Source organism: Centroberyx affinis, unplaced genomic scaffold, assembly GCF_046629955.1.
Source record: "Centroberyx affinis isolate AG114_WGS23_722 - 3 ecotype Tasmania unplaced genomic scaffold, CSIRO-AGI_Caff_v1 ptg000171l_1, whole genome shotgun sequence".
NCBI classification, from domain to species: domain Eukaryota; kingdom Metazoa; phylum Chordata; class Actinopteri; order Beryciformes; family Berycidae; genus Centroberyx; species Centroberyx affinis.
The window spans coordinates 927419-951219 of NW_027278868.1; the positions used below are offsets into that span (position 1 = coordinate 927419).

General features: G+C 42.0%; 1 protein-coding gene across 1 annotated transcript in view; it reads right to left on the minus strand.

Annotated features, from left to right (window-relative positions):
• The window catches only part of lyst (lysosomal trafficking regulator), a 62388-nt gene that overhangs the window by 33030 nt on the left and 5557 nt on the right, over positions 1 to 23801 (minus strand). The window contains 7 exon segments of the mRNA XM_071534456.1: positions 2327 to 2488; positions 2623 to 3604; positions 5479 to 5481; positions 6240 to 8334; positions 9365 to 9455; positions 12878 to 13076; positions 18650 to 18741. Coding sequence (XP_071390557.1) covers positions 2327 to 2488; positions 2623 to 3604; positions 5479 to 5481; positions 6240 to 8334; positions 9365 to 9455; positions 12878 to 13076; positions 18650 to 18741 — 3624 coding nt within the window.

Here is a 23801-nt window from a genome sequence, read left to right on the forward strand (position 1 = left end):
GGCAGACACACACAAACACACACAAACACATGCACTCCAGTAAGCACACTCACCCGCTAAACCGTTTATTGTTTCATGATTCAAAGCAGAGGCTTACTATAATACACACCCCTGCCCCTTTTAACAGAAAACTAGACAGCTTTGATATTCAACTGCAGGTGAATTGAACATTTCAAAGAATTGGTCCTTCCATAGACAAACTTTGTGCTGAAACCCTAATCTTCCATCTTCTTGGCACATAGTTGTAATGGTCACTGCACTGCTGCACTCATTGAGAAAGAACTAAGCTTCTAAGAAATAGGTAAATCTTTTATATAAACACCTAAATCCTCAATGTTGGAAGAGGCTTAGTCAGACAGGCATTTTAAGACTTGTGGAAAACACATCTAAGGCTCGAAGACAGGAGACACCCACTACCAGGCTGCGAGTCAGTGAGGACTTCAGCCAAAATATCAGATGATTCAGCCAAGAAAAAAAACAGACTGTTCTTTTACATCATTTTGTCCTTACTGTTAGAATTTCCCTACATAAGTAAGTAATTACTTGCCTAGTCCTAACCAGACTCTTTGACCCAATGAGGCTGGGGACTTTTTACAGTGATAGCATCACTATTGAGGAGGCGGGTGTTGTTGTGATCCGAGCATTTTCTTTCTGATTTACCAACATTATAGCTGATTCAATTTCTAAAAGCTTATGTAAACTGTATGGGCAGAACTTGAAACTAAATGGTACTTTACAACATGTAAAACATCTTTTAAAAAGGAACATGGACAAACTGCTCAGCTTTCAAAACAAGCTTATGAATGCGTCCACTACTACGTCCAAACGAGGGACATCAATATTTACGTCTACACCCACGATTTGAGACACTGTCCTCCACACCACTGCTCTTTTTATTTTGTCACAGTGTTCAGCCAAAGATGCATCACATAAAATGAGGTGACTAGACATGGCAATAATTAACTTCTCCTCCATTCTACTGAGAGGAAAAAATGACAGGTGGAACTAGTTTTGTGATGTTTCGTGAACATACAGACAGACATAACCCTAACCCTAACCCTAACCCTAACCCTAACCCGTGAACATACAGACACCCACTCTTCAACTGATTGGTTAACACCTGCATTGGCCACTTGAAAATTTGTTTTAAGTAGCCAAAATGTCTGCCCCTCCCCATCACTAAGCTTGCAAATTCTGGCCGCTCACCTTCCCACAATCCTATGCAAAACTTCTACGTGTGCTCTCATTCAAATTAATGGGGAGTGTCACTTCGTTAATCCGCTGTTAATGACACTACCTACCCTCATTTGAGTGACATATCTGGCAACCACCAAAATTTAACAGTCAGAGGTTGACCGCATTCCTATTACAGCACATTGTTAAGCTCTGTCTCAGGTTTCTAGACTGAGTCACTTTAGGAGGAGGTCTAGTTCGCTAGGCTAAGCAATTACATCCAATAATGCCAACTTTCTTTTCCCCAACTTCTTTAGACTGTAATGTAATGCATAGTGTACAAGCTCGAAAGTAGATTCCAGAAGTACATAGTCATTGCATAAGCTGCAAAAACCAGTTGGGTGAAGAGAAACATTGCTTTTCACACACCTCAAGGCTGTTAGGATAGGCTGTTATCCTCATACCCGTACACATGAATAAACAGACATTAACGGAAATTACCAGAGCAACAGAACAGTTGCAATGTAATAAGGTCAAATATCTGAAAATCCATGTCAGAAAGGGTTGTGAAGTCCAACATTTTGGTAGATATGTTACATGAATAGTCAAAAATTCTTTCTGATTATGAGAAGAGTGGACTGTGGGAGATGTGTGAAGATTTGCGGCTAAGGTGTGAAGACTCATAGTTAAGGTTAGGCCAATATTTCCACATTAATTGGAAATTTGCTTCCTTTGAGTGCTGCAGATACTGTTTAAGAAACAATAAACATGATTTGTAGAAATTATGTTCATAAGTGCTGTAATTCAAAGTAAAAAATTGTAGCCGCACTGCCATAGAATTCTTTATTGTTTAAAAAACCAACGTTTCGACATCAACACTATCTTCGTCCGGGTATGGGAGTGCGGCTACAATTTTTTACTTAGAATTTCTGTTCCTGTGAGCCAGCACCCTACTAATACTGGTGTGCATTTCAAACCTACTTTCATCATAAGTGCTGTAAACCATGAAGTTGGATAGTGCCTAGGTGTAAAGGAATCAAGTGTCTGATGCCTGACTGGCTGACCTGAAGTTGCCTCTTGATACACATGAGTATCCCAAATAACATGAAGATATAAAGGCGTAGGTAAATGCTCATCCCAAGTCAGGACTCACCCTATCTGGCTTCTCCTCTGTGGGATCAGGGCAGGAGGACACCTCGGCCTGGGCCACTCTCAGCAGAGAGTCAAACAGAGGCACGGCAAGGTCAGAGTTCACCACCCCTGAGCGAGAGAGCTGGTCTCTCACCTCGCACAGGGTCTCCTCCACCGACTGCAGCTATAGACAAAGGAAGAGAATACATCAAATGAGGCTGGGGTAAAAGCTGTATTTTGTGGTTGATTCTTGTGGTTGAGCTTTATACAAAACAATGTGATTTTAGTGTGAGCTCCTTACAGTATGAAATGACAAACCTGAAAGGAAAGTTCAGGCTCAATCCTCTGCAGGGCTGAGTTAGCGCTGTGTAGACAAATAGCCAACAGGGCCTCGAGGAGACGAATACTTTGCAGTGGCCACTCCTCCTCGAGCTTCTTTGCTGGATCTTTGGTCCTTCCCTCAGCTGGGCCAGTGCTGAGAGTGTCTGCTGTGTCGTGACTCGTTTCCTCCAGTCCCAGTGAGGTAGAGCCGGGCTCAGCTGGAGCGGTGGCTGGGGCTGGGGACTCGGGGTTTGATGGGCTGGCCTTGCCTTTACCATCCCTCTTCTTCTTGGCTTTCCCATCCTTGGTCTTACAGGTGAGTTTCTGAATAACCATGGCCATGAGGCGTGAGCATACATCCAGGCCTCCAAGCTTGAAGAACTGCCTCTGGAACACTGGGCTGGACAGGTAGATCCAACGACACACTGACCAAACGTCTGCGGCCCGGCGCACCTGCTCTTTGGAGGGCAGCGCCACGCTGTCAGGGGACAGGCAAGGCAGCCGCCCACCCAGGGGTTCGCTGGCTGTGCTGTCGTAACCCGACGTGTCCTCAGAGTCATTGGCCGAGTCGCGGTCGGAGTCGGCTTCCTTGCTGACACAGAGGAAGGCCACGCACAGGAAAAGGTTGATGGTGTTGAGGTGGGTCTCTGCCCGGCTGCGCCCCGGTCCGGCCCCTGGCCCAGTCCTGCTCCTACGACGGGGGCATGCCTCCTTTAGGCCTTCATAGAACTTGCTGAGGCTCTGCGGGCCCTCTCCAGCCCCTCGGGACCCCAGTTCCTCAGCAAGGCCCAAAATAGCCTCTCTTTCTTGGGCATCAGCACTCTCCAACTCTTGAAGCACTCCGTCAGCCTGCTGGTCTCCAATGCCTAGTATCAGGGTCTCAAACACCTTCAAAGCCCAAGAGCGCGTCTGGTCCAGGTAGATGAGCTCAGTCACCTGGTTCAGCCCATTGCAGCTGATGAAAAGGTCTCTGATCACCCTGCAACAGAAAACATCAAAACCTAAGCCAGAGCAAAGCAGAATATAAAGAGAAATCAAACAACACTGCAATCAGTCATCACAATAAGCAACTGATAAGTCCCACTTTCCAATGAATATAAGTTTCACCTATTAGTGCACTATAATATTCATTGATACAAGCATTACGATCAGGAAGAATACAGCAAATAATACAAAAAATATATTTTACCCTTTTAAATGTGTTTATACCAGAGTATAAACAGTATTGAGGCAGAGATACATAATAAAATCCTCTTTATCAGGGTGCGGGGGGAAATTACTTCAAAGGAATATTGCATAAATTCTGAGCCACCAAGGTCAGAGGAATATTTGGTAAAAGAAAGCTAGACTCAAAATTGTACCGACATTATCAGCTGACTAATATAAACAAACATGTTTCACTTTAATCTAGGCATAGGCATGACAAACTGATCTTTTGAGAAATTGAAACAGACATTTAGCTGAAGCTTTGGGCTCACTGCATGTAATAGTTTATTGCACAATAGATTAACTTGTCTCGCTCCCTTTCCTGTTGAATATCCCCCTAATTTGAACTCTTTCTTCTACCTTCATCTAATTTGGTGCAAAGTTAATTAATTCCTCTTTTTCAGAACATTTCCTCTCTTCATTAGTGGTGTGCAAGTGCATAAGGAGGATTGGCCATTAGCCTGCATAGTTAATGCTCTCATCTGAAAAATGAGGTGGAATTCTGTGATGCAGAATGCTTGAGAATTACTTTACAATGTGGACCAATCAGCCAAAGATGAAGAAGAACCAAGCAAGATCACAGATAATGTCCAGCTACTTTTCTACTAAATTATCATGAAACAACAAAAAAGGTCTAGAGAATTTATTTTTCCTGCTGACACTGTGAAAATTACTATTGGTCATAAGCAGCAGCTTGGCAGCTTTAGTCTAATAAAGTGGCTTACTTCAGCTCTCTGTTCACTTTTTCATTCACGTAACTGTTGGATTTGTTGATTCAATCATTTAAACAAATAGATCACAATAAAATGATGGCCCCATTAATTTCAAGAGTTTGCAAGAAGACTGAGATGGCGCTACAGGGGCTAACTACAGGGTGTGTTTAGTGGTCCCACAAACCTGAATGGAGTTTCAATTGCCATAGCGGTGAGTAGATAATGACTGAATTTTAGGGGTAACTATTCCTTTGAATAATGTAATGATCTGTGGAAATTATTTAAAATTTCCATCCATACTTTAATCAAGAACACCAACACCCAAAGGCTCGCTTAGGAAACACAAAAGCACACAACATCAAGTAATGATGTACTGCTAAATGTATCAGGGGCTTCCACATGTTTTTTAATTTAATAATTTAATTTTTAAGCATATACAGCACATGTGTACAATTTGCAAACATCTACTGCAACCTGAGTGTGCACTGCAGCATCATTAGCTTGGTGTTTGAACCAAACCACAAAATAGGAATTTGGAATAGGGGAACAGTTATAATGTTAAGGTGTGATAGAGGTTCCTGGATGAATACAGCTGATTATCTCTGAATGTGAGATTGATCTGAATATGAGATCTGTGTAATGTTTCCTTTTGCATAGTCATAAGGACTTAAAAATTCAGTGAAAGGGAAATGTGCCTTTTGAAAGGGTTTAGATGAAACATCACAGCTGTAAAGAGCTTGAAAGCCTGTCAAAGCCTGCAGAGAGCAGAAAAAATATTCTGCATTTTAAGGAGGAAATCAATCAGCCTACTGTGGATAACATGTCTCAAACCAAGGAACTCTATATAATCATGCCAAAATTATATTAATATTATGTAAATTCTTCATTTGTGGCCAGCATTTTGTTAAATTTCTACCTATTTTTCTATTTTTACCTGCTTTTGCCAGAGACTACTGTATCTATAACCCATGTTACATAAACAGTCAATAATCTTCCATCTCTCTCAGTTCACAAAGGCTGTGATAAATAATTTAATAGCATCAATTAGCAATGACTTGGAGAGACAGATCTGATGACAAACAATGTCGGCGTGGATTGGATTAGGTGTCCAACTTTGAGTTGGCTGATTATATTTGCTTCATGTCAGAGCAACTCATTACATAAATTCTGACAAAATACTCAACACTTTACAATAAGGGTACACTAAGTTAAGGGTTGGTTAATGCTTAATAATGGTTAGTTAATGCTTAATAAGCATTAACTAACCCTTAATTAACAGTTAACTAATGTGTAATTTACTAATGGTGTTCATGTTAACTAAGGTATTAATTTATATATTGAATTATACTGAATTATATATTATTTAATAGTTTATAAAGATGACTATTCTATCTATACTATCAGTTGTGCACAGAGAGAGATCATAGACTGCTGGCTGGCTGTAAATATGTAGTTAATTGATGCCGATGCCCATTTACTTGCCAAGAACTGTGATAAATTGTTTAGATATGAAGATGTGAAGCTGCTAGCTACAAAACAAAATCTAATAAACATTTTTGGCAAAAGACTAAAATGCAGTCTAATGCTATATGCAAAAGACCCTGAAAGACTGACAAAATTACCACTGAACAAGTGAGAGATGATCATAAGGAAAACGAGGAAAAACACATTTTAAACAGATGTAAAACAGCTTACCTTGACTTGAGGAGTGCAGGTAATGTCTGTAGGTATATGAGTAACACCTCCACAGGCAGGCATTGGGTGTGGTAGCTGCAGACCTGAGTACAGACAGTAGAGACCCCCAGCTGTTGGGCATGGTGGGCCAGCTCCACCCCTCTCTGCAGCACAGGGTTGAAGATGTGTGTGTAGAGCTGCCACTGCACTACAGCATTGCCCCGCAGGGTCAGATGGCACACATGGCCAGCTATCTGCTGACTCAGCTGCCAGTCCTCACCAAACACTAGCTCCTGGTAGGCCTCCAGGGCGTCCCACTTCCACAACATGTCCTCTGCCCCCCCTCCACTTGGCAGAATACCCTGGGATCGGTACGACAGGCTGGAGGAGGCGACAGAAGGCTCCCCGTGCTGCAGCGTCTCCTCCAGGCCTGGCAGCTGGCTGCTGTCCAGAGTACAGATGTTACAGGAGGCCAGCTTGGCCTTCTCTGAGGGTTGCCCCCCACCAAGCTGGTCCAGGATTAGTCTGCCCAAGACACTCAGAACGTGGGCCTGGTAACTGCGCAGACCCGGAGCTTGGAAGGCATGTAGCAGAGGTCCCACCACTGAGCGGGGGTCCATGCAGCAGCAGATTCCGACAGCCTGCACCCCAGCCAGGACCTGCAAAACAGCGGGCCCGCTGGGAGAGAGGCGCTGCAGCAGCCGCAGACATTGGTGGGCACAGGCAGCCAGGCAGCAGCAGCGCTCAGGGTAACGCACCCCATCACTCTCCATCCCCTCCTTGCCTTCCCCCTCCTCTTCAAAAGGGTTGCGTCGAGCAGCCTGCTTGAAAGCGGAGACGGGCAGACCAGAGAGGTCTCTGTGGTGATGCAGGAAGTGGGAATATTCACAGCGACGGTGGCGTCGCCGGGCGCACACCGACTGATGCAGCTGTTCCGACTTTGCTTTCTTGACAGCGCTGATGATCTTGAGGACCCCTGCAATGAGACCACGCAGCCTCTCCGAAGCCTCACCTCCCACCTCTGAATCCCTGGCCCTGCCGAGCCCCTCCAGCCGCAGCACTGTAGCCTCAAACAGCTCCAGGCCACGGTGCTGGACAAACTCATGGATGAGCTCCAACGCCTGGCTAAAGAAGAAGGGGTTGGGGGTGGAGGCCTGCAGGCAACCCAGCAGCACCTGTAGTACCCCCTCCAGAAGCTCTGGCAGCAGCAAGGCCCTGTGGCGATAGCGGGAGAAAGAAAAGTCATCCTGGACCTCCTGCAGGGTCTTCTTGGGCCGAGGGGCAAAAGGGTTAGCCTGCCTGTCTAGGCAGCTGCGTATTTTAAGGGTGGCTCGGAGCAGATCTGTCAGGCTGCGTCTCAGGCTATCTGGGAGGGTTTCACTCTGACTCACATCCACTGACATCAGGTGCAAGATGGTGCGTAGCAGCATCCTCTGGACCAAGGCGATGGGCTCCTCCGTCCAGCCTCCAGCCAGCTCCTCCGCCCCTGCTCCTCCTCCACCCCCTCCCCCTGGACCACAGCAATCTCCAAACTCAGTCAGGATCTCTGTGAGAGTAGGTACTACGCTGACAGCCAGGCCGGGGTTGTGGTTGATGCTCATGTCAAACTTACACACCTTCTCCAGTAGGGAAAGCAACACATGGCAGAGGTCAAAGGGCGAGTTCTCCATGCGGTTGAAAATTGACATAGCAGCTGGGTCTGTCAGAGTTTCAGTGTCCAGTGTCTGGGACCCCGGGGCTCGGGGATGGGGGTATGGTGCACTCATGGTTTCTGGGGCGGTGGTGGATGGTAACTGTGGGGCTTCTGAACGATGATGCTGACAGCTCACTCGGATGGTGGAGCCATGTGATCTTCGGCTCCTTGCGCCACCCGGGGCAGCTTTGTCTTCCAAGTTGGCGTCTGAATCTGAGGTAGAAAGCTGGGACTTGCGAGCATCCCTCACCGAGTATCTCTGAGCTGTCCTGCGCGACCTCCGTGACTTCCAGGTGCCGCTGCCAACATGCGACCTCTTCCCAGAGTTCTGTGCATCTGTGCCAGTTTTCTGTCCTGCTCTGAGAGGGACGGCCTTCACCTCCCGGCTAAGGAACACTTCCAGCAGGGATGGCAGGGTGAAATCTGTCAACACACAAAAACATCTGTCAGCTTCACAAAAGCTAGTGGTTAGTGGTCATTTTACAGATTAATTTATTACATTTTAAATCCCAACAAATTTAAATTGTACACTGTCAAGTCACAATTGGGTTAATGTCTGTTAATGTCACATTTTAGGACTTGAGATTTAATATGCAGATATTTCAACACCAGCCTCACAAACTTTCAAACCATTTACAAAATACAAACTTTGAAGGTGTAAGATAAGTAACGTAAAGCTCATTTACATGAGAGCAGCTAATCCCTGTTTGTTAAAAACACATTCAGTGAACTCATGAAGGAATTCATTAAAGTAAAAATGTCTAGGGTCCATGTTAGGTAAGATTAGCACTCCTACACTAAATACCGGTGTCATCCTAGGGTCACTGGCCACTAGAACCACTAGTCTCCTGTGTGTGACTGCTTCTGTTTGTCACACTAGGCTTTACAAAAATGGTGACAATGGTTAAAATGGTGAACAACTGATTCACCCGTCTGAAAATGAGCAGGGCACACTGTGTGCAGTGTACATCAAGTAAAATAATACAACATCATTAAAAATGAGTCATTTGATAATTGCACCACACAAACACTGTTCACAGCCAGAAGCAATGAGCATAATGGCAATACATTTCAGTGCCTTCACATCAACTCTAATGGTGAGATGTTGCTTTGACGCCAATAATTGGTGATGTATTATGCAAATGATACTGTATTTTTTACATTAACAATGGAAACAAATAAACATATAAATAAATAACAATAGAGTACATTACTGGCCTATGAAATGCAGTCTGCATTACTGTTATTCTGACATTATTACAGTTTTCTGTGCAGGACTGGGCTTTTACACTCATGAGCTGAAATATGGAAATCGTTATCATTAGTTACAGGCCAGGAATAAGAAGTAGTCGCATGTCATCACAGCTGGGAGGTGTGAAGTACATTCTGTTGGTCGAGCAGATCCACGCCATTAACTTTAACGAGCAATAGATGTGTATTTTTGGCTACTGACCTGGGGCTTTTTCCTCCTGCACAGGGATTTTCCAGACCAGTGGTAGCAGAGACAGCAGCAAGGTGAGCAGCTCCTCCCGGCAGGTCAGCTCCTGAGAGTGGAACCAAACACACTGAGGTTATCTAGAAACTTCTCCCTGCTCTCTCCCTTCGTTCACACTTTCACGTCACATTGTGACGCTCCTACCAAGACGCACTCCAGTCCAGACTCAAGACAGTTCGCAATAGAAACGCCACTCTGCTTTTCACTACTTTCATTAATGAGCTATCCGTCACGTTAGGATTTGCTTGAGTTTTTTCATTTTCCAAAATTCTTTTCAGCCCTGGAGAGTAAAATTTGCATATTCTATTTCCAGGACTTTCATGACCATAGATGGTTCCAAGGATAGGTTTTCTTGATTTTCAATGCAAATGCTCAGGCCAGTGTCAGACAGCAGTGTGGGCAATGTAGCATCTGCATGACAGCTTTTCCCTGAATAAAGTTCCCGGACCTCGAGGATCCGACTGCTATCCAGGGCATTCCTCACAGCAGAGAGAGAATCTGCTCCTTCATGTGTGAATTAAAAACAATCAGCTTGCTGGACTGCAAGACCACCAAAACACAGTATATATCCTACTACCAAATAACACCCCCCAAATTAACCTGTATTAAATTCAGTATTTTATTTTAGTTCAGGATTAATGTACAGCATGGCCAGTATTATGTTTAAATTGTGTACATTAGCAGGATTCCTGCATACCGTATATTTGCTAGTCAAATACCACTTTTCCATCACTACTCCATGATAATTTTTGTTAGGATTATTATTCTTTCAAAAAGGTACCCGGAGATAACAACAGTCAACTCGACATTGAACACTTGGCTTGTTGGGAAAAAAAAAAAACAGACTGAATATATTTCCAAGTCATTTCCAAAACTTTTTATGCATATTATTTTTTATATTATTTTCCAGGGGTTTCAAGTTTTTCATGACCACAGGAACCCTGGTTACACATTCAGTAGTTTGTCTGGTATAATGAATACTTGTTTTGTCACCCTTACTTACAGGAAGGTATGATGAGATGGCCCTGAGTCATCCTATCAGTGCCAGAACTAGTGGTTAGAGTCAGAGTGTTAGTGGAACAAACCCATCTAACATGCAGGATGAACAAGCTAACAAGCTCGCTCATGCTCACAGTTTCACTCTTACTCTTTAATGCAGCTGAACTGCATGTGCTCTGAAACATATTCAGACATAGTGTGATGCTGATAGACAAGTTATAAGTGGGATTATCACAGCAATTGTTGATGCTAGGGTGGCATTAATTCACTTTCAACTCAGTCAACTCAGGAAGTAGAATTTATTCAAAAATTCAAACACTAAGTTTATAATTAGAAACCATATTATTTTGCTATAAAAAGGTTCTTATATCCCATCTACAAAGAAATGTTTGAGAACAAAGGCTCTGGCCCTGGCTGACACTTCATACAAAGGCCTGACTCCATCTCAGATCACAGCTGTAATGACATACAGCTGGAGCTTGTGCTAACACAATTCCACATGAATGTATGAAACCTCTCTACTAAAGGCTCTTGTTGAAAGAGAGACAATAATGTGTGTGAAATGAGCTAAAAGATATTAACACTTCTATACCATGTGGACGTTAACAAACAGGATCACATCCATCATATTACAATTGTTCATTCAATAATGCATTTGCTTTGCTATAATGCATTTGCTACTATTTGTTAAGTCAGAGGATGACATACTTTTCTCTGTTAAACAGGGCTTAGTGACACTGTGAATTAAAAGATGGCACAAGCAGTACTTGCTCATAAGCAAGCAGCACTCCTTTCTGAAAATGGTTCAGGAACCACAAGGAATCACCCAAACCATTATTTTCTGATTTGCATATCCTCTAATCATAACTGATTTGCCATGCCTAGCTGACAGATTTTCTTGCCATCATTACCTGCTAGATACTGCAAGCTTTACTCAGGTCTGACTAAAGGGCTTAAGAGATATGCACAGTGTTCTAGACAGAGGGTAAGCTTTGGCGCCAGATTTGAGGAAAATGTATGAAAATGCCAATCTTATTTAACCAGTCCGCCCTGATCGACACATATATTCATACCCAAATGTACTGGCCATTTCACAGAACAGATTTCGACACATATCAACACATAAGCACACTGGGTGCACTGTACAACTGGTGCATGCCCTGGGCTCTGCTGGTCAAGTCAATGTGTAGGCAGAGAAGACAGTGGGGTCAGTCAGAGCCTGGTCCCAGTTAAGAGGGAACAATACCTGCCTCTGTGGACAAACCCATTCCTATCATTTAACATGGTCACCTAAATAGCATGCTTACAACTCACTGTCACAGATAGACAAATAGCAACGTTAAGAAATAGAATGCCTGCCTTTGCCCTACATGGTATTTCAATCAATATCATATCAAACCAAGTCCAAACCATATCTATAGAAGCCATTCAGTTAAATGCAAAATGAAAGCTGCATTTTCTGTGGTCTCAATTCTTTTTTGTTGTGTCTGTGATCCAGTGTTATTATTTGTATTATACATTTGTCTTGTGGTGCATTTAAAGGCACAGTTCGTGGCCTTTTAGTGTATACAGTACACTATACTACAACATATATTGTAATTCTGCTGATGAGACCAATAACTTCTGACAAATCGAATATGTAAAATAACAACCAACCCATTGTTTGGGTTTTGGTGTGACCCAGGCACAAATCAGTGTTTCCTCTGCAATTGTATGCAGCTGTGGTGCTCGGGGGGATAAATCTAGTTTTGCTCCATATCTGTAGCTGTTTGGGTGCAAGTTATGTTTCAAGTTGAAGCTGTAGTGCTAAAAATGTTTTTTAATCATAATAAAATCACTACTTCTCAAACATTTGTACTACACATTTTAGTTTTAGGTGATAGTAAGACTAAATTACAATGCTAATTTTAATTTCACATTTCTTCTAGCAGTGGTGTAACTTCTTTGCTGTGGTGGTGCACCACTGCTAAATGAATACAGAGAAAACACTGTGAAATCTTTAACAGGCATGTGGTGAGGAAGGCTAGTGTCATTCTTCCTGCCCTGGTTCCTTCCCTTAATGGACAGTTTGAGTTGACGCCCTATGGGTGTCAGAGAGCCGAAACTTCGATGTAAAATAACCAGGGACTCATTTATCCCACCTGCAATAAGATTACTTAATTTGCACATGAATTTATGTAGCATCTTATGCTTGCATTACAACTTGGTATTTTGCACTGAAGAGTGACTTTTTATTGTGCTGTAGTCATTAACTCCCTCTCTGGTCTTATCATCTGATGTTTGTCTGTATGATGTATTTTATTTGTTATGTGCTTTCATTGTGTTTCTATTGCAATCCCTGTCTGCAAACTAAAATTTTGTGGAAAGAGATTGAAGAAATTTGTTACGCTCATATTGAACTACTGAATTTTTAAAAATGTATATGTTGAATACATGAATTAAAAATCGTTTCGTGGCATTTAAAAATCTCACCTGGTCAATGATGGAGTCCAGGGTGCTGAGCAACAGGAAGCCCCGCCCCCTGACCAGGTACTCGCCCAGTGCCACCATGTGACTTTCCTCCTCATCCTCTTCCCGTGCCTCTGCTCTCTGAGCCACTGCGCTGCAAAGCTGATGTACATCAGTCAGGAACTCCCTCGCCAGAGTGTTACTGGCCCCACTCATGTCTGAGCTACGAGAGAGAAGGAGGAGGAAGACATTTAAAAAGAAATCACAAGGCTGCTTTTCAGGATTTCAGAAGCTGTACATACAAGTTAACCAAACCTCTTAAAATGGGAAGTGGTTCAGAACACTGAATGTTTTGGTACGCTGAAATGTACTGAAATTTCTAACATGTCTGTGCAAATACACCCAAAATTCTCTGTATTGGCCTCCATAAGGAGAAAAACAAACAAACCAACAAAGAAGTTAAAGAAGAAGTACACCAGAGCGTATGGGGACAGGATCACTTCCGGAAGTACCAGTGACCTCAGAGTTCCCCTCAGTCTCAGATGAAACAAAATAAGTCTACTTTTCCAGTGATACTACATTACATGCATATTCAAAAAATTCTACAAGATTATAGAAATTGCAGCTAAATTTTGTTTAGTGATGATCACATATTAATATTAAAGTCTGTTGGTATTTTATCTGTAATTAGTCAATCTGTGACACTGTCAGAACTGTCTCAACATCCACTCTTATGCTCAACTAACTCAAGTAAGATGAGTGAGATCACATCTAACAATCTGTTAGGGCAAGTGTGATGGAAATGTTAGAATACTAACAAAGACACAAATAGAGTGAGATGTGAAAAAAGACGATTCCTTTATAAAGCCTTGGTTGACTATGTGATTATAACTTTTAGGCCATGAAACTATTACAACAAAGTCAATCACAATAAACAAAACTAACTATTACTCCAATCACCTAAGTTATGGTCAAAGCTTATTAAAACGATAAAGGGTACGATAAAATCTGTTCATAGAGCGCCTCCAAGCAAGTAATATTATGTGAGCCACAACCATGTGTTCCTCCAAATGTAGCCTAACCAACTGTATATCTCAACATGACAACACAACACACACTCCTCACACCTCTCTCCATTCAGCCAGTTAAGCTACACACCCCCTTCACAGGAGAACCCATATCACACAGTTCTACTGTCAACACAAATCCAAGACATGCCCTCAATACCTGGCCTCATCTGATTCCACCACACAGTCACTACTCAGAATACCTAAACACACACATTTACATTATGTTTACATTTCTGGCTGATGCTCTTATCCAGATTAATTTACTGTAAGTTCAAGAATAGAGTAAGTAAGTAGAGGAGTGCAGAAGTGAATATGTATCAGCTAACAAGGATCAAACTTCAAAACACATGAAAACAAATTTGTGACAAAAGCCTCTGCTACATAGTTACCATTATCTTACCAAATATTAGTGGCCCAAACACTTTTCTTCCATACATCTTGCTGTGTATTATCCAAGCTGAACTGCAGCTCTACTGGCTGTGTCCGCATACCTCCTCACAGGGCGACTGACTGAATTTTCTGTTCTGCAGCACAAATTCCATTAAATTGGAATTTCAAATGGAAGCTTTCCAGATTTGCAGTAGATCAGCGCATCACATGAAAGCATGTGATGTCACATGCATAGGGACTGGCCTTGGGAATACGGACAAGCCGCCAATGCCCTCTACAAGACCCCAGTGTTCAACCCACATGCGCAATAACTGGCCTCATATTCAATACAACATCCATTTGGGGCATTTCGGTAAAATCTGCAATAACCAGGCTACTAGACCTACTTTCAAGAGCAAAGTGCTAGGACTGTTACAGCAGAACAGTCTATATTCTAGCAAGATCATCAGTGTTTTTTGCAGCAAACTAAGTTCTTTAAGGAATGGGCTACGTGTTTTGTCTGCAGACCCCTGAGCGGGTGAGCCCTACTGGGGTGACCCCTGAGTGGGTCTATATCTCAGATTTAACTACACACATTTCAATCCTCAGTAATTCTATTGTTGATGATTTCAATATAATACAAAACCTATTTTCAAATGTTTCTTATATTGATAACATTTCTATTTCTGTTCTTTCTAGATAACAATTGCTTAGCTTAGGAAAGAGGTCTTATTAAAAATATACATACATATATACAGTATATGTATGCATGCACACACGTAGACATATTTGGTTCAATCATTTCCTAATTGATTTGGAATTCAAACTCATTTGTGATAGGAAATGCTACACTCATAGACCTAGAAATGCTCCAACAAATGAATTTACTGTGGAAGCTACATCAATGTAAAACTGATACTGAACCGTATCTCCCGAAACAACTAAGCTACTAGATAGTGCTTAGTATCAGCCTCGGGAAAATTAGAAAAAATAAATCAATAAATAAAAACTGGGACCTCAGCTCAAGTTCAAGCTCACCATCTCAATTCAGCTTTTGTTTGGGTGAAACGTGTGTGTCCGTTTCCAATTTACTTGATGAGTGGAGCTTATTTAGGTCAGAGTTCAGCCTTAAACGGGCCAGAGGCACAGCTAAGAGGCTTGGACATGCTATCGGAGAGCAGCGAGTCTACACTTTTGAGCGTATCACTACTCAAACTGTCACAAGATTGTAGTTCTTTTAATCTCTCTTGCACATTCATTTTTTGGAGTGGCATAAAATGTAGGTAAGACCAAAAAGATGATAAGCAAAAAGGAAACTCCAGTGATAAACTGGCTGAATAACTGTATGACAGAGGTTAGGTGACAGTGTGACCACAAATTATCTCACCACACTCCTAGGTTAGGTTTGACTTATGAAACTAGTAGTAGTAATTTACTGCAAGTCAAAGCTAGGGTGTGTATTGTGTTGACCATGGCATGCTTTATGTGCTAAACACACAAACCACTATTGACAGATAAGCTTTGATCAAACAGACCATGCTTCATCTTGGATACAGTCTCAAACACAGACTTTAGGAGCTCAGGGTTGGGAGAAATATGATGCTTTCAAATTAAATATAGTGCCTTCAGAAAGTATTCAACCCCCTTGACTTTTTCTGCATTTTGTGGTGTTGCAGCCTGAATACAAAAATGATTGAATTTAATTTTTTTGTCAACAATCTGCACAAAACACCCCATAATGATGATGTGAAAAAAATCTTTTTAGAAATGTTATTGTAAAATTTATTGAAAATGCAGAAATATCTAATTTAAATAAGAATTCCACCCCCTCAGTAAACACTTTGTTGAAGCACCTTCGGCAGCAATTACAGCTTTGAGTCTTCTTGGAAACATCAATAGTATATCAGCTTGAAACATCTGGATTTGGGGATTTTCTCCCATTATAACTTGCAGGTTTTCTCAAGCTTGGTCAATTTGGCTGGACCACTTCAGCATTTTAACACTTTTGTTCTGAAGCCATTCCAGTGTCCATTTGGCTGTATTCTTAGGATCACTGTCCTGCTGGAAGATAAATACGGTAGTTGGCCTAATCTTCGCTCTTTGGCGCTCTGAAGCAGGTTCTCCTCAAGAATGTGTTTGTATTTGGCTCCATTCATTGTTCCCTCTATCTTTACAAGTCTCCCAGCCCCTGCTGCTGAAAAGCCCCCACAGCATGATGCTGCCACCACCATGCTTCACAGTAGGGACGGTGTCAGATGGGTGATGAGCTGTGCCTGCTTTCTGCCAGACATAGCACTTTGCATTAGGGCTACAGAGTTCAATTTTCATTTCATCAGACTACAAAATCTTTTGCCTCATCACAGTCTTTCATTTCCATTTTTTCAAGCTCCAGGTGGCTGCCATGTGTTTTTTCCCCCCCAGGAGTTTTTTCCTTCAGGCCACTCTGTCATACAGCCCGATTTGTAAAGTGCTGCACTGACTGTTTTCCTTCTGGCAAGATCTCTCATCACAGCCAAGGAACTCTGTAGTTCTGTCAGAGTGGTCCGTGGTTTATTGGTCACCTCCCTGACCAAGGTCCTTCTTTAGTTAATCAGTTTGGTTGGACCACCAGTTCTGTGTAGTTCCATATTTTTACCATTTCCTAACGATGGAGCCTACTGTGTTTTTGTGAAGTCCTAGCACTTCAGAAATTGTTTTATTCCCTTCCCCAGATCTATGCATAAATACTGTGCACATCGCGCAAATCCAAAAACCTTCAAGGCAGGTGCTGGACCAATAAAAGACAGCATGAAAGAAAGATCTATGCATCCTCACAATTCTGTCTCTGTCATCTGTGGGACCTTATATAAACATATTGTATATGTTTTATTCAAAATCATGTTGAATCCACAGCCACAGGTGAACTCCAATCACTTAGAGATATTTCAAGGACATTCAAAGGAATTTGGATGCATCTTAACTCAATTTGGAGTATCACTGCAAAGGGGTTGAATAATTGATGACTCCAAAAAATTCAGCTTTTCAAATGAGTAGAGTTATGCTGACTAACCAATAATTAGTCTCAAATATGTTGTCCTTATCACAAGATGGTGATTAGAGACTTAGTAAACAGAGATAATGTTTTACATGCAACCATCCTGCTGCACAAAAGACATCTTTCTCCTACAGAACCGAAATTTCATGTTTTCTCTCCGACCAATTATTGTGAAGCCCTTGACTCCAATAGATCTCACAACAAACTTATTTATGCTAGATTTGGTCAGCACTGTGCCTTTCTGTGTGGAAAACAACAAAGGAAACATCTGTTTTGTCTTTTATTAAAAAGCCAAAGAGATTCAAGGACACCCCAACGATACACAAGTATACATAAGTATTTAATGTTTCTGGGTTGACATCATTCCAGCTCATCTCACAGCGCAACACACAATGACTTGAACCAGAATGGCTGTGTGAACAGTGTGTGTACAGTGCACTGTGGGTTGAGTCTGGAGGACTGAAAGACAGTCATGGCAGCCAGCACGCTTTATCCATAGTCCACTGCATGATTATATCCTGTTATACTGCCCACAATAAAGAGATTAAGAGGGTGTTCACACCAGGCATATTTGGAGCGGTTTATTTGCCCTCTGGAGCATTTGGGCAGGTAAGCCTAATGCCATTCAAACTTGGGTGCAAACCAAATAATCAGACCATGACTGCCTGAAAATGTGGGTCTCGTTCCTCTTCCAAGCAAACTGCAGTGCGGTTTGTTAGGTGTGAGGATGTAATCAAAATCAACTACAGGAAAGGACCTCTTGACTGGTATAAACACCATCATGATTATCTAAAGGAACATGCACTGGAACTGGATTTGTTTTGACTCCCCTCCACCGCCAAAATCTCTGACCTCCACACAAACAAGCTATTTGCGAGTTCATGTAACTTTTGTTTATACTCCTAATCTGCTTGTAATTAGGAAGTGTGAACCTAAATGAACCAAATACAATAAATGGAATAAAGTTCTCCACTATGGTCTGGACCAAAGAAAACTAACTGTAGGTGTGACCCCTAAGCACCGTAAATCCACATCACATGATGATGTTTTTTGGTGAAATCCTTCAAATGACAAACACAGTTTGATTATAAATGAAGTTCACCCTCACGGTTTTGAATTTAGAAGATTATTCATTGCATTGTCCGCTATAGCCCTATATGAAGTCTAACTTCAACAGGAATACGTTAGGGTGAGTAACACTAATATACTGGATGTTGCTGAGACCTGAGCCTTCCCATTTACCAGCAGGGTTTTGTTCACCCTCAGAGAGAGTCCAATCCAGGTCCTGCTCCAACCATCAATAGTAGATGAGAGGAGACCTACCAGAATTTCAGTGCGTCCTTGGTGCCGTGGCTGTGGAGATGCCGCACGCAGTGGAAGAGACACAGGAAATTCTCAAGACACTGAAGGCTGACCTGATGAGAAACGGAAAGACACAGATAAAACACAAGTAGCTACAAGCATCAAACTAACATTACTCACACCCACAGAACCAATGCAGGTTTTTCCGGGACCTGGAGAGAATGATGCAGTACCCAGAAACATTAATCTACCACATTCTAGCAGACTGTCAATTAGGATTTTACTGTCAGCGATTACAAGTTATCTTTTGTAATTGTTATACATGGTGCAGTACATTATCTGTACTGGTGTAACAACCACAAACTCCACTATGTGGAACATACATGAGAAATCACAATAAATATTTCAAATATCAAATACTAACAAGTGACTTTGTTTTCTTCATTTTCTACATATGGAACCATGTTAGATCTCTATTTTGAAGAAATATAGATTATCTCATTAATCTCTGCACAAAGACTCCTACAGCTAATGGCCAAAGTCTATACCGTTTACTGTAAATAATGGTTTGGTACATGGCATAGGCCACTATTACATTTTTACTGCTTAAGAGTCTTGGTGAATCCCCAAATCTTGGGATAGAAACACCAAAATAATGTAATCCATCTCCCGTCAGTGTGGTCAGAGCCGGACCACAGAGTGAGAATGTGTCACTCAGCACTAGAGCTGGCAAGGCAGCCAGGCAGACAAGCCACCTGACCAATTCTAACTGCATCACCAGTTAGGGGAGCGTGTTAATACCTTCCCAGAAGAAGTGTGATCCTCTAAGCCAGCGTCCTGCCATCCCTTCCCCCATTCCCTAAGGGTCAGCCAGCCAGACATGAGCTACACAGGAGCTAGCTGTACGTCTCTGCTAATCTGACACCACTGACTGGATTCATTCAAGCCACGCTGCTCCCTGACTGATCGGGCCACGCTGTGTGTCTGGGTCACAAAGCCGAGGAAGAGAAAGCACAGACTCCAGTCACATTACTCACAGTCTGCCCTACGATGGCACAATGTATTGACTGAAGAAAAATAAATAGGCCTAAATAAAATTCACTCAAATTAGATGGCTATACACATTTTGAAATATGAAGTGATGCTAAAACACACAAAAACAGAATTCAGAGCTTTACAAATGGGTGTAAAATAAATAATACTCAATGACTGTTGACACTGAAGAGAAATATATTCAGTTGTGCATAATTTAATGAAAGTTCTTATTGCAAGCACAATATCTGGATTTACCTCCCTGTATACTGCTACACAGGGTGCTTTTATCCATCTCCTTTTTAAGAAATTATTTCACCTGACATTTATATGTGCACTAAATCCTAGACGTATAGGTTCACCAGTCATCAACAATGACTAATAATTGTGCTATATTACATTTTTGGCAGAATACTGTATATCTTATTTTTTCATAAAATGTAAGGATCACAAAGACAATTTATATTCCAAGAGTATTTGCACCTTAATCTTCTGCTGATGACCATCTTACACCCACTGGCTCTCTAACAAAAAAATCTAACTGGTAGCATCACTCCATAAAAATGTAGATGCAGTGATGTCCTTGTAGATACAAGCATGTTATGTCAAGTCACACTATAGAAAATTGTTTAGCTGCTGAAGGACATGGACATGGATTTAAATTGACTCAATTACAGGGGCAATTAGCACTACATAAGAGCTGCCACTCCAGGAAGAGAGCTGCGAAAAACAGCTTTTTAAAAAGGAGAATACCGGCGTCATTTAGAGTTATAGCTCATTTACTGCTGTCTACACCTAATTTACATTCCCCAATCCTTCTGCAATACATGTCATAGGTAACACATATAAAAATTGAATTAACTGCTGTCCTGGCTAACAAAGATGCTCCAAGTAATATCGAGTTTGTAAGACGACATGTTGTGAGGGATTACTTCATGGCAGAGATTTCTTCCTGGGGTGTCAGGTGATCGACAGTAGGCGGAGCGTAACGTAATATGTGCATTGATATGAAAACACTCAACTCGGGCAGAATGAAATAAAATAAAAACTGAATATTTGACAAAACAAAATTAAGGCTTCATGTTTCCTGTGATGTATTATTTTGCTCTGTGGAAGTTGTTTTTCTTACTCTACAAGAATCAATGGCAGCAAATTACTTCTTCTGAATGTAGGAAAACTACAGACACCACTAGGAATAAGGTAAAGGAGAGGGGCAACCTACACAACTGGCACAAACTTTAAAAAAAAAACACACGGGCATTATCCTTTAATGTTCATTTCTGGTAAAAGAAAAAACTAAAAGCTACAATTACCATTTTTATGTGAAGCTAAGGTGTGTGGGGGAGGATTTTACAGTGAGGAGACAGCAGTGCATATCTGTAAACGTCTGATTTTCCAGAACTATCCACTCTTTTCCACTGATTTTCTCACTAGCTTAAGGATTTCCACGCCGAGAACACAAGTGTTTAAATTCAGATGTTTTCCAGAACAAGTGGAAATGTCTCACATCAGTTTTTCAGGTGCCTGCAGTTTAGTCACACCTCAGCCTTCACTGCTAACTGTCACAGTCAGAGGTTGAACTGGGACAGCGTCTACTCAGCTCGGTTGTACAGTTGCGTGGTGAGCCAACTTCCTGTGTCACAACAGTCAAGTTAGTTTGTTTAGGTGTCATACTTTTACACCACAAAAATGTAAACAAAAGACATTTTCTTACATGGTGACCTTTCTGCATTTAGCCTATATCAAACAAATCCAATTTACTGCACAAGAAAAGAAGCAAAATACGCCCTGTAATATTAAGGACTGGAGGGTCAAGTTTGTTCTGTCACAGGCTTAACGTTGCTATTTATATTTCAAGTGTCCTTAAGTCTTTGGTGCCAATTCTTATGGTGGTTAAGGTGCAGAGATGACCACACTCACCAGGGTCAGTGGGCAGGAGGTAGGGGGCAGAAAGGGTGGGGCTTCAACAGCTGAGGAAACAACCCCCCCCCCCCCCCCCCCCCAACCCCAGGGGACAGCAGTGAGTTACCTCACCTGGGGAGGGAGGGTGTCACTGCACACCAGGGGGGCTGGACAACGTCACACACAGGAGACAGGGAGAGGGAGAGAAAGAGAAATGCATGGATGAGAAAGACAGGAGAGGACAGGGGTAAAACATGAGAGCTGAGTCAGCTGACAAGAACATAATGGTGACAGAAATGAGCACAAAATCAGATGATAGCAGAGATAAAGAGGGGAAGTGACTGCAGAGAATCAGAAGTCTTCGAGGTTGCCAAAACCATGACCAGTTTCACAAATAACAAGCCCTGGGGCCATATAGGAGCCTTGCACTCAGTGTATTACGGTACGTCTCGCCTTCTCTCATCAGGTTACATATTCAATGTGACTAACTGGCTGTGCACACAATCCCTGTGTGTTTTCTCCGTAAACGAAAGAAAAAGGAAAACTGAATGGTTGCTGATGACCCTCATTTCCCAGCAATGGCAATGTTTTTTCCTCTGAAGCTCTAATCCAATAGTACCATGTACTCAGCACAAACCAGCCAGGAGTTCAGAGTGATTTGATGCTGGAGAGATCGCCAATACTGATTAATACAGCTTCGCAAGCTAATCAACAGTTCACAGTGGCCCAAGACCTCATTCTGTAAACAAAAAGAAAGCTTTGACCTTCTCCTCTAAACTGATGAACTTCTTTATTTGCTCATTTGTCATTTAGACATACACAGGCTGTCTGGGCACAGTGGGACAGAGCCAACTCGCTAGTGATGCTACCAATCTCTCTTAATGCCATTTACATTTCACCTTTGTTGACAGTGGAACGGTCAAATATAAAAAAAAAAATGGGACAAAATACATATAATAATTAATAAAAATTGTGTTGTGGATGGAAATCTATAGGGTGTACATTATCATTCTTTTGTATGGATATGTTGGATTAGTATGAATTCTACATTCCCACCTCACAAATACAGATGATCTCTGTTCACTGGATGATAGGCCAAGGAAGAGATACTGCTGCACATTTTATGGACTTAAGACTTACCCATTTCATTTCAATCTTAGACTTAGGCCAGGCTTTATCATGCAATAAAGAATAAAGAAGTTGCTCGCTCAACTCTAAGCTCTTCTTGATGCCCTCGGGATGCAGACTCTTGTGCATACAGATATAAAAAAGGAGGGAAGTCCGCACCATCAAATGAATTACAAATGTTTATTATATATTATATTTATGATAAAGGCCTAGTGCTGAAAAGCATCCGTTTCTTTGTCTGCTGCTGTGCGTTATAATAAATATTTGTAATTCATTCATTTGGTAGTGCGGACTTCCCTCCTTTTTTTAATCTGTAGACTTTATCATGCACAATTTTGTTAACGTGAGTAACCATCAAGATCTTTCCCTGCTTCTTCCCTGTGACAGTATAATATTACAGTGTTAGTGTGTGAGGTCATGGGCTGCCTGGTGAAAAGGGATTTAACCTGCTTACATGATTTAACATTTAAGTCAGATGATAAGGGAAGCACAAAGACATGCTTTGATATTTCACTTAAAAAAAACAACAATACTATTACTGCTACTACTAAAATTCTTTCCTGAGCCTCGTAGGGAATTTCTCTTTTCGCTTGCCCCCTTCAGAGAGGTCAGAGGTCAGCTACCGAACAGCATACCTGAGGCTGGTGGGGATTCAGACACTTGCTAAAGGACACTTCAGCAGGACAGAGAAACCGTCCTTCAGTCATACACACCATCTCGGACCCGGGTCATATGACTTTCTGTTTTGCTTGTACATTTAAGTATCTAGGGCATATCTTCTCCTTTATAAGTGCAAGTGAGAGGATTGCATGTGTGAATACTGAAAAGCAAAGTGAAGCTTCCGCGAATTCGTCAGACCGGGTGGCTCTTTTTACGCTGTGTTCATCCAACACACTGATCATGGGAGGCCTAGTCATGGGAGTCTGACGGCTGAGTCACCCACTGTACTGCAGACTTCCCTCTCAAGCTCTCTCAGATAATTGGGTAGACTACAACTGGGCAGAGGCAGTGAAAACGATGTGATCCTGTCCTCGTGAGGGAGGACATGGCGCTGCGGTTATGTAATGTTTTCCGGTTGAGGTATTGGCTGATCTAATTTGACATTTGGGTG